This window comes from Stegostoma tigrinum, chromosome 18 (genome assembly GCF_030684315.1).
Source record: "Stegostoma tigrinum isolate sSteTig4 chromosome 18, sSteTig4.hap1, whole genome shotgun sequence".
NCBI classification, from domain to species: domain Eukaryota; kingdom Metazoa; phylum Chordata; class Chondrichthyes; order Orectolobiformes; family Stegostomatidae; genus Stegostoma; species Stegostoma tigrinum.
In genome coordinates, this window is record NC_081371.1 from 9,943,283 (window position 1) to 9,955,958 (window position 12,676).

At 38.9% G+C, this 12,676-nt stretch overlaps 1 protein-coding gene across 8 annotated transcripts in view; it reads right to left on the reverse strand.

The window, feature by feature from the left end:
- Positions 1-1,338: 1,338 nt before the first annotated feature.
- The window catches only part of yaf2 (YY1 associated factor 2), a 176,957-nt gene continuing 165,619 nt past the window's right edge, over positions 1,339-12,676 (reverse strand). For all 8 annotated transcript variants that reach the window (XM_048548887.2, XM_059652316.1, XM_059652317.1 and 5 more), the window contains one exon: positions 1,339-11,389. In XM_048548887.2, coding sequence (XP_048404844.1) covers positions 11,146-11,389 — 244 coding nt within the window. In that variant the 3' untranslated portion in view covers positions 1,339-11,145. The remainder of the gene's footprint in view (positions 11,390-12,676) is intronic.

The window sequence follows — 12,676 nt, forward strand, 5'->3', positions numbered from 1 at the left end:
ACCTGGGTTCAATTCCACCCTGTGGAGTTTGCACATTCTCCCAGCGTCTGTGTGGGTTTCCTCTGGGTGCTCCGGTTTCCTCCAACAATCCAAAAACCTGCAGGCCTGGTGGATTGGCCATGCTAAATTGCCCACAGCGTTCAGGGATGTGTACATTAGGGGGATGGGTTTGGGCGGGATGCTCCGAGTGCCATTGTGGACTTGTTGGGCAGAAGGGCCTGTTTCCACACTGTAAGGATTCTATGAAAAAGCTGTTCAGCTACCTGGGAGCTAATCATGTTTTTGTTGGCAGGCAAGAGGCCTTTGCTATCAGAAACTGGTCACAATTTCACAGACAAATCAGCTACCCTTTGGCCTTACTGATCTGTAACTAGGCTTTCCCCACTGCTTCAAACTTACAAAGCGTGTCACTTGCTTTTAAAATGCGTAGTAATCTTTTTCCCCATTTCATTCTACAATCAAAACACAGAAAAATCAAAAAGATACATTCTTTACAAAATCTGTAGAAACTGATACTATTTTTGTATTTCCTGCCAATATACTTTTATAAGCTATTTTCTCCCTCTTTATTAGTTTTTTTTTGCCCTACTGGCCTAACACTAGTTTCCATCACTTTGTCCACCATTTTGTAATTGAATATATTCCACCTTTTTCGTTAATCGCAATTTGATCATCATTCTTATCAAGTTCTTATTTTTGACTGAAATAAATTTTTGCTGAGTATTATTTATTCCAGTCAGAAAGAAGGACTTATGATAATGATTAAGCAAGGTGTTTTGCAATTTCCTGAGGGCACGGATAGCATTATAGAAATGTATTTTCTTCTTTACTTAACCTCTTTTCCTGTTTTCAAAAATAAGTCTGTCCTAGATAGACGATAAGTATTTTCCATTGAACTTGTTTCTCTGAGTTATACTTCTAATCTTGCATAAATTCAGAAAGGATTGCAATTTTTAAAAATGATTTTCTAGAGAGCCTTCCCATCAGAACGACATCTCCAACTTATGATGACCATTACTGTTAAAACATCAGAAAACCTGAAGCAGTACCATGTGGTTGATAGAATGTTAAATACAGAACTTGCTAATTACAAGAGCACAACTAAATAACCAAGCAGATCAATTAGAAACAACTTGTTAAGAGGGAAAACCGCGATGATGTAAAAGAAAAACAATTATCCCATTACCGAGAAATGATTGAAGATGCTATGATCCCAGACCAGATCACCAAATGTGTGCTAACGATTTGGCTAGGAACCAAGAACTTTTTTTAAAACAGTAGACAAAATTGTGAGATCCCAGGTACCTACTAAGAGAATAAAGCCACAAGGTTGTAGGGTTTTGAACAAACACAATAAACTTTACTGTATAAAGTTAGAACAGTAATACAATCTACAATATGTATACATACATATACAACATATATATTCTAACATCCAATTAGAATTAACCTGAGGCAAATATGGGTAACAGACACACTGTGTCAAACACCCTACAGAGCACATGGAGTAGCAAATGCAATCAAGACTGAACCACAGATTTCTCAGAAACCATCCCCTCCTCCTGAAGACCTTAGTGACACTGTGGGTCTCATTGAAGTGAACCTGGAGTTGAGGATTATCAGAACAGCTATGATCTAATTAAATGGCTGAGTAGATTTGATGGACAAATACCTGCTTCTACTCTTAGATCTTATTGTCTAAAACTTGACACGGGATTATTATTCTTCACCTGGTTCCAGGGTTTCCTTAAAAGCCACTTTGTTGTGGACTGGTTCAATAACCACTTACTTTCTGGAGTTCACTCTCCAAATCCAGACTATGCTCCCCTGGATTCCAGCGCCTACTCACAGGCGCACATTTAGTTTTCACAGACAGCTGTCTTCATAGCACTAGAACTGCCTATTGTTTTCTCTGAATTCTAATTTTGCTCAGCTGCACAAAGAAGACACAGCTGGTGGGCCTCCCACATCTTTAATCTTAACTGGACTGAACTGTAAATGGTACATGGCTTCTTCTGAGCCCATATAATTGCGAGCGCTTTTCCTGATCCCTAAACCCAAAATGCAGTGGAACTTCCTGGCTCCCCAGACATATCCTGAGTCTTGTTGGCTCAAAGCCTCTTCTCTTTGCTCTTGAATACCTGACTGACTAGGAGCCCAAATGCAGCAAGCTTTTCCTCTGACTGTTTCCATTCAACTGACTACACTAACTTCTCATAACTCTAACTTTTCTGAGTAACTTGTTGAAAACTTTGCAACTGACCGACTTTGTTCCTGAATTGTATTGAATGTAAGCAATATTTTGGAACAGTCAAATGTAGGAACTTAAAACTACCTGTTCCCTGAATGTTACAATATTCACAGATTGCTGGCTTGCACAGTACAAAATGGATTACAAATATAGGATTTCATCACGCTTTCCTCACGGAAGAAAGAAACCTTCACAATTGTGAAGATTTCTTTTACAATGGTTTTGAAAATATTGAAAATACCAAGTTCTTATCATAAATATCTAACAAATAGCTTGATACAGACTGTACAAATGACATTCACTTGGACTTCATTGTAACATAGCTGTAAAAGCTCAAACAAAAAAATGCAAGAACATGTAACAAGCAGGATTAACAACAGTTGAATCATGGCATGATTATAACTCAGCATCAATGTTTTTCTTGTATCCCTTCTTCAGATTTTGGGCAGAATGTTAACAATTACATTTTTTAAATAACAATTTTATGGTCAACCAAATGCAGTGGAGATAAATCAAAATTTTTTTTCAAAACATCTTGGACCAGCTTATACGTCTATTTTGTACTATGGGTTTCCAATCTTTCTGGTGTAAAAAAAAATAATAAATAGTGGTCTCTTCCACTTTGCATGCAGATGCATATTAATCATGATATATGATGCAAATGAATTTTGCATCGCTTTCTCAACGTAAATGCAGAAGAACTTGGGATTCTTATTTTTCTCCTCTGTTGGTAGAAATGCACTTTTTTTTCAATTTGGCATGGAAAGCATGTATTTCTAATTCACAACTAACTTCAAAAAATCATCTCCCTCAATTACATTCTGTACAATTTATTTTTGTCGTTTAAAGAAAACAAACCCACAGCTAGTGAGATTTACTGTCGTTACCATGCCTTTTTATTGTTTGACAGCGATGTGCCACAGCATACATTCATTTTCTTCCAACTGATTCTTCAAAACTGACTTCATATAAACATCTTTCACCATTACCAGCAAACATTTTGTTATTCCATTATTTTACAATTAATTGATATTTTCATTCTGCTCAGCAACTGCTCCGGTCTTTTCAGTTGTTTTTGGTTCAGAGTCTATATAGATCCCTTACAGAAGTTTGGCTACTTCGTACGGGCATTCTGTTCACTTTGGTTTTTTCCTCCATAGTTACTAACTCCTTCTTAAACTTTCAATTTACACATCAGCTCTTTATCCTGTTCCTTAAAATTTTCTGCAGCTGCTTTTAGAATCTGGATCTGCTGTTCTTTTCTGCACATCTCATCTTTCTTATTCTCCAGATTGTGTCAGAATACAAAATTTTCTTGCATGTTTCAAGATGAAGTTCCAACAGTTAGAGTATTTGGTTCAATTCTGCATCCAACCCACTGTTGTGATTCATCAGCAATTGCTTCTCCTGTTCAAAGTGTTTTTCACGATACTTCACAGAGACTGTTAGTTGAAGGCCATCAACTTTTACTTGAAGATCTATGTTGGTTGAATTTAGTCTGGAAATAATGCTGAAATGGCATGATTACTTTGCATTTTTTAAACCAATCTTTTAGTGTGAAAATTGAATCTCTACACTGATCAGTTTTTCTTTAATAGAGAATAATTCTAGATGCTGCCTTTGATATTCTCGCGTTCCTGAAACAAACTTGTTGGGGCTCTGGACTAGTTGTTTGTTTGCTTTAGCGTATCTTAGATGCTTAGGTTCCACCTATTGCACAAGCAGGGAACAGTCTAAGATACTCCTCCGGCAAAATCTCAACTTCTGTCATCTCAGTGGCTCACTTGTAACTGTCAGAGATGCTAAGAATTTTATACCTACCAAATCATTACGTAATATGAAATTCACCCCTTCCATAAGTGAACAAGGAACAATTTCCAAACAACAATTCGATCTACTAAGTCATTTGGTAAACTTTGTACCAATTAGCACGTTTATAAATCCTATAAAAATACCTTATTAATACATATTGTCTTTCATCAAAATCTGTAACATAAATCACATCATCAGCCACCATCAATGACTGATCTGTCCCATTAACTCTCAAAACATTAAATTCTTTTCTTGTGTTGTTGAATGATTAAGGGAACACTACTTTAGAAACAAAAGCTCTATAAACTCCAGTAACCAAACTCAATGTAGCAGTATTCGAAGAAGCATTCTGTTGACCATCCTGAGCTATAACCCCCATTTTTGTTGATTCTGAAGGAATACATTTCATGTACATAATGTCACTGTTTAAAAACTACTTCCTTTCCTGGTTCTGTCTTTTCTGAAGACTCCTGAAGCATTCCTATTTCACCTACTGATTAACCATTTCACTTCTAAGAATTTGTTTTATCTGATTTGTCTTATGGTGATGAACACAAAACTGGCTTTCCGACACCATGTTTATTCTCTATACTATTGACTGGGTCAATTTCTCTTTACGCATATAACCTAAGTTTACTTTAGCCAGTTCATGCATCCTCATATCATCCTGTTGCCAAAGTTTATTTTGCTGATTTTTTTCCTCCCTTGCCAACCACTGTCTTTGGAGTTCAAGTTCAAACATTTGACTTTGACTTTCAAGTTTAAGTTTCTCATTAATTTTTCCCCTTTTCTATTTCAGCCTACTTCATCTGCAACTCATCTCCAGCTCAAATTGTACTGATTAGACTGTTCTTCCTATTCAAGATGTTTTATTAACTACATTTTCATAGCCTCTGCTTTTTATTCAAACTCCGACATTCACACTAATGCTGTTGACCGAGCCTTGGTCAATGTTTTCAAGTCATTTTGGGATAGATCTCACCTCTCCAGAAAAGTCTTAGGAACTGACAAAGCCAAGTTGGTTTTCAAAATATATAGTAGAATTCATTGTGAAAATTTTAACAAACGTCAATTTATGCTACATCTGCATTTGTCAGTGGATTTCAAATCCCACAAATCTTTCACTGGACTGCTGGAATCTGGCTTGGAAGCAGTCAGTTTTTTTTTGAAACAAGTAGAGAAAGTGAGCAATCCCAAGTACTTGTAGGAATAAAACCACAAATTTCCCTGGTTTTGAACAGACAATAAACTGTACTATATAAAGTTAGAACCGAAAAACACAATCTACAACATATTCCAACGGCCATTTAGATTTAACCTGAAGTAAATACGGGTTACAGCCACCTGGTCAAACACCCTACAGCACTTCAAGTCGCAAATGCAGTGCAATATATCCCATGGATTTCTCAGAACCTAACCCCTCCCTCAAGAGATCAGTGACAGTACGTCATCAAATTTCTTGAAACTTAAGGAACTCCAATTCTTCATTTGAGACCTAGCTGCAGAAACTCCTCAAACACCATTCTGTCACAGAATGTCTGACTGTTCACATAGTGGTACCTCCCACAATCAGGACTGCACTCACCCGGATTCTGGAAACTATGCTCTAGCACCAACTGTCAGGCATAATTTTAGCCTTTCATAGATAGCTAGTTTCACTCGGCTGGTATATCTGTGTGTTACTCTGAGCTTGAATCTTGCCCAGCAGCACAACTAATTCTGCTTGTGGGATTGCTAATTCCTTGCCTTCAGCTGCACTGAATATCAATGGCATATGCCTTCCTCAGAGTGCCAACTGCCAAAGTCTAAAATTCTTGGCCTAATGCCTAATACATACGTGCATCTCCTGGCACCTCGGTCTTTGCCGAATCCCAGAGACACTCAGCCTGCTACAGCAGCACCTTTTCAATATTCCTAATTAGCTATTTGATTAGGAACACAAAGGTAGCAGACATTTTCTCTTACTACCTCTGTCCAACTACTAAATTGGCTGTTCTTGTTCCTGCACAATATTAAATGTAACCAATATTTTGGAACAGACAAATGTGTCTTGGAATTGTATGTTCATGAATGTATGCATGTTGCAGTATTTACAGACTGCTTACTTGAATGAAACATATACAAAAGGATGATTAACATAATTTACAACCTCCTTAAACTTTTGCATAGTCACCCTTCGGTGCAGCACAGTTTATCATTTTTGGCCTTCCCATAGGAACGGGAGGAGAGCAGAATTGCAAACTTCTGCCACTTTTTGGATGCTGAAGTGCCTCCTAATTGTCCTCTTGAAAAACCTGACTCCAACATTAGATATGAGATAGTAGGAACTGCAGATGTTGGAGAATCCAAGATAACAAGGTGTAGGGCTGGATGAACACAGCAGGCCAAGCAGCATCAGAGGAGCAGGAAGGCTGAAGTTTCAGGCCTAGGGTCTAGGCCTCTGATGCTGCTTGGCCTGCTGCGTTCATCTAGCTCTACACCTTATTATCCCCAACAATAGATAATTCCACTCAGTGCTGAACATTCAACTTGCATCGGTTGAATCGGTATGTCATCTATCCTGCTCCTTATCAATCTACATTTTAGGAGATAATATTCAAAAGCACTAAGGCAGCTTCCATAGTTGAGTTAGTTCCTCCTTGCTGGCACCTCCATTGGCCCAAAGATTGTTGCCACTATTTAAAATTGACAACATGATATCAATACTTGGAGGAACCAGGGCAGCATGGTGGCTCAGTGGTTAGCACTGCTGCCTCACAGTGCCAGGGGCTCGATTCCAGCCTTGGATTACTGTGTGTAGAATTTGCACATTCTCCCCATGTCTATGCAGGTGTGCTCCGGTTTCCTCCCACAATCCAAAGATGTGCAGGTTAGACATATTGGCCATGCTAAATTACCCCGCAGTGTCCAGTAAAGTGTAGGGAAATGCAGGGATACGAGGATAGGATGGTGGGGTGGTGTCTGGTGTGATGCTCAGTGGAGGGTCGGTGTGGACTCAATGGGCCAAATGGATTGTTTCTGCACTGGAGGAATTCTATGGGCCAAAACTGTTGGCAAAGTGGAGGCTGGCCTCTTTGGTTTTCATTAGCATCTCTGTCAGGTCTGGCACCTGTTTGGTGGGGTTAGGGTTTTCTATCTTTTGATTGTGTCTTAAATCTTTCAATCTCTTCCTGTCTTACTTTCCAACCTTCTCATATCAGATTACTTATTGCACCTCTTCATCGACAGGCAGTTGTATTATCTACAGACAGTTAGAACACGCCCATGGATCCGTCACATTTCTATCTCCATCTGTGCTGTGAAAAATATGAAAATCTTTCCATTTGATATGATCAACCATATATTTTCCAAGTTTCACTCCATGATATTGCTTTCACATGATTCTGCGCATCCTTGCTCAAACACAACTGAAGCATTTCTCGTAAGAGCTTGCTATTTTCCTTCCTAATTGTAGCTATCGCTAGAGTTGTCAAGAGCCTATCCATAATTTCTTTCTCAAAACATTCACCCCAGTCACATAACCTAAGGCACAGAGTGTCCACCAAACTCTACTTCAAACCATTTTTCTTATCTGTCGCATTGACCACATTTCTTAAATTGCTGTGACTCAGTCAATAGTTTCTCAAATTTGAGGCCAGACAAAAAAAATCAGCTCTGAGTGTAAAGTCTACTCCTTGTCATCAATTCCAATTTACTTCATGGCCATTTATTTAGTGTTTCATGTGGCACAGTAAATCCAAAATTTAGTTCTGCCCACAACTAGGTTTCTGATACCAGATCCTACCCATTGTTATAATACACCTCCATAAAATTGTCTGCTCCAGATATACCTTATCTTCACTGTCACCGAATCCCTAATTCAAGCTTTTGTTATTAGTAAACTATTTCTTCTAAACCTGCCTCTAATCCTTCACTCTCAAGTAACTTCAAATTGTCCACAAACTGTCTTGCATCATTCCTTATCCTCAATGATGCTCTTGAAGTCCCCAACACCTGACACTTGAAATCCTTAATCTCCAATTTAGCCTATGCCCTTCCCATACCCATTCTGTAGCTTTCTATTCCCTCCCATTTATGACTGACATTTTTTGCAACCTGTTGATTATTCTCAGCTGTATTTTGAAAATACTTTCACTTCAGGATTGCTATCCCCATCTTCTCAAAATTCATCTCTTTTCCGGCATCTCACATCAAATTTAAATAGCAATTCTTGCTTGAAAATAGAGAGCGAACAGTACAGGGCAAACAAATTTGGACAGCATCACAGCAAAGTTCAATGCTAATCAAAGGCCACAAAGATCATTAAGACCGCACTCCAATTTAGTAAATAATAGATCAGTCTATAAACATATGGTAAATGCAAAAAATTTTCGGGTGGATATTTCATACTTTGTTAGATTACCTCTTGTGTGCTTTGATAAAACCCAAGGGAATTTTGTTTATTCACACCAACACGCACATGGACAAACTCAATATATGAATATCTAAATGGAGGCATTCAAATGCAGAATCGCAAGACAGATGGGTATGGACATACTCAATCCTGTGCTTTTCATCAATATGATAGCTCAAATCCGATGAGATAACTAACTTCTTGTATCTATAAATTTGTCGTAAAGAAGTTTAATTGGATGAAGATTCTTGATCAAATAAACCACCATTTTCATGGTTGCAGGTTGTGCTTTCCTCAAAAGACTCATGGAATTCCAGAATTTGGTTCCCACATTGGAAAAAATATCAGAGTCTCCCTGAAAAACAAACGGATGTGATTTACTGATGGCCCTGACTAGTTTATAAATGTCATCCACAGAAGCACTATCAATTTCTTCAATAAACTGATGGTCTTGCAACATGGAGAAATAGGTACAGCAGCAAGTCAATCATCCAGCATCACATCAGATGGGAGAATTACGTTACAAGACTCATGGTCTATAATAAATAAAAAGCATCATTATGTTTCTTTGTTATGAGAATATAAACTTAAACCAAAACAAAGTGATGCAATCAGTTGATTTCCTTCTTCCAGTAGAAACCTGAAAGGCAACAGCTGCCAGCTCCCAGAGAAAGAAACAATGATTCCCTTAATGTCAACTTTAAGCAATAAGAAATATTCAATATTTTAAAACAAACGAAGTAACACATTTCCTGTTTCCTTAAAACACCAGTAATGGATGAGGAATGGACAGTTAGCTGCGGTGCGTTTTACAATCAAATGGTTCACTATTGAGTGTGATTGGTGGTTATTTGGCAACCTAGAGACCTATTGGTTAATCCCTATTAAGAAACACACACCTTCAGTTGGAGCAGCAGCGAGAGAACTGGGCTGGAGAGTTGAAGAATATAAGCAAGAAAATGCACAATTTTTGTGACTTACTTGTGTCAGTCTTCTCCCCGGAGTAATGTGATTAACCATCTGACGTGATCCTACTTACTGTCATACAGCAAGTGCTTTTATTTGAAAAATTCACTTCAACAATTGCAATTATTCCCTTTCAAACCCGCAGCCTCCCCTTTTAAAAATGGATACTGGCCTTTATAATTCAAATATCTTTTAATTGTGAGTTGTTTTTTTTCTGATAGAAATCAAATATATACCAAACACTACACAAATCAGCATGAACACCAAGAGTTTTCTTTAAAGGATATAAAAATCTCATGTAAAACAATCTATAATCACTGAATACAGGTATTAGTATCAAATACCTACATCTGAAAATACAGTCTATGCCACTTATTGCATGTTACATTGGAACATTATCTGACACCACATACAGTTGCTAGGCCCTCCCCATATCACCCACTAGTTTTGTTACCATTTAGTTTTTAGTTTTCTAAGGAAAAAAAGGTGTTTTGCCTGCTGGTAATAAATATAACTTCCAATCTGTTTGAGTTTCTATTTTTTTTAGTTGTAATATCTTTTCCTTAAAAATTGGTTTCATTCCCTTGAGGTATTTTTCTTGTATTGCTTGGAAAGTATGAGACGTAGAAAAAAAAGGGACAGAAACGTATCTAGTACCAATTCAATGTCAGACCATACATTTCCACAAATCCTTTTGTTCGCCTGCCAACCACCTTTGAAGCGGTTCATCACAAAAAACAATTTGCCAGTGACAACACAAAGAGAAGGCTATTTAAAAACCAGGGTAGAGAAGTAAGAGAACTTCAAAGATAGAATGTGTTCTTGCATAACTTATTTATTACAACAATACGTATAAATACTGTCGCAAATTCAAAACATCAGCAAAACACCTTACTTGAAGTTTCCAGAACTGGCAACATCATCATAAACTATTCCCACACATACCATTAAAACTACTTTTAGACAATACTAAGCATCTAATTATTAGCGTTTCCTCCTTTCTTGCAGGGAGTGCTCAGCTGAGAGGACATGTATGAACTACAAAGTCACGCAAGCAACTCTTCTGCATTCCCTCTCCATTTAGACAAGGGTGCAAAAAGACCCTCCTTTTTATATATATTACAGCAACTCAATTCCTTTACCCGAGTGGCTGCAGTTAAGTAGCATGGACTGTATCCTCAGTCAAATCTGGTCAATTAGCCCAAAACTACATATTAAAACTGTAACTTACTGAAATGAATGACAGTGGACATTGGTAATGCCACAGTTTTAATGGCTAAGTGTTTTCTTCCCATCCAAATAACAAGTGTTGAAAAAACGTTGGCAAGAATTTATACAAATGCTTGAGAATGCTTTTCCTATTTAACCACACCAAGTACCAGCAGGTGCACTTAACTAGGCAAACAACTTTCTGAGATTGTTTTGTTACTGCAGCAGTCGAAGATAGCACTGAATACTTAAAGCCAGCTGCTTCACAATTCAGTTCTTGAACACATTACTTAGGCAGTTCAATCTAAGTTATAGAAAATTACACTCAAAAACATGCTGCAGTGCCAGAGTTCCAGGTTGGTACACAAGTATTAGAAAGCATCGAAACCAAGACCGAAGAAAGCAGCCCAATTTGCCAGTGTTAACACCGAACGCCAAGGACCGAAGTTGTTGAGATGTTGTCCGTTGAATCATTGAACAAGGAGTGAGTAAAGGAAGTAGGTCAGCTGGTACTTTAGTGGGATTCACCATTTACTGATCCTTCCCCTCTGGGTGATGATGATTGAGACAAGCCTTTTTCTGTGTTGTCAGAGCTGGAGCTGCTCAGGCTGTGCTGGTCAGCAGTGGTACTCGAGGTAGCAGTGGCTGCTGGGGCTGACCTTGCTTTCTCCTTAAAGTCTGTTATAATGACTGTCAGGTCACCCACAGTCACTTCCAAATGCTGTGCACTGCTTCGATCCACATTTTTTAACCTCGGCCTAGGAAAATGGGGCAAAGGTAAAAACAACACATGAATAAAAGTAAACTTCAAAGACCTGCTTTTATTTAAGAATGTACAAAAAGATGGTCTGAAAATGTATACGGAGCTGCAGGAACGCAGCATCAGAGGAGCAGGAAAGGTGAATTTCCGGTTGGGACCCATCTTTAAAAATGGGGAAGGGCTAGGGAGCTGGGAAATATGTAGAGGAGGGGTGGTGCTGGGGAAGGTAGGTGGATGGTGATAGTTGAGTGCTGGTAGAGAGTTGTGGGGATTGATTAGTGGGGTGGATACGTGGGAGAAAAGATGGACAGGTTGTTTCAGGTCAAGGAGGCAGGAACGAGAGGGAAGTTTGGATATGGGGTGAGGCTGGGAGTGGAGAGATTTTGAAACTAGTAGATTTCATGTTTAGGCCATTGGGCTGTAGGGTCCTTCAGTTTGCATGTGGTGTCATTGTGACACTGGAGGACGCCCAGGATGGACATGTCACTCAGGGAGTGGGAGGGGGAGTAGAAATGTTTGGCAGCCAAAAAATATTGTCGTTTGTCATGTACAGAGTGCGGATGCTCCATGAAACTGTTGCAGAGTCTATGCTTGGACCATTGTCACAATGACATCGCAATAAAAATGGAGGAGCAACACCTCTTATTCTGCCTCGGGAGCCTACAGCCTAATGGCTTAAACACAGAATCCACCAGTTTCAAAATCTCCCCACCCCCGGCCTCATCCCACGTCCAAACTTCCCTCTCATCCTCTCCTCCTTGACCTGACACAACCTGTCCATCTTCTCTCCCACCTATCTGCTCCACCCAACCACCAACCAATCCCCACCACTCCCCGTCTGCATTCACCTATCACCATCCCACCTACCTTTTCCAGCTCCACCCCTCCTCTCTCTATTTATTTCCCAGCTCCCTTCCCCATCCCCATTTCTGAAGAAGGATTCTGACCTAAATGTCAACTTTCCTGCTCATCTGATGCTGCCTGGCCTGCTGTGTTCCTCCAGCCCCACACTGTTGTCTCTGACTCCAGCATCTGTAGTTCTTGCTATCTCTGAAAATGTGAATATTTGATTTGGCTTCCAATTCATGTCCTTACAAGCAATGAACACAAAGTATGTCAGGAAACTTCAACTTGTTGGAATATCTGACTGAAGAGACCAGCACATCATAATAAACTCCAATCTTAATCCATGACATCCATTCAAAAGTATACTGAAAAGAAAAACAAGTCAATCATCACTAAACTTATTTATTTAATATCATTACAATAGGAAAGAAATTAAGAG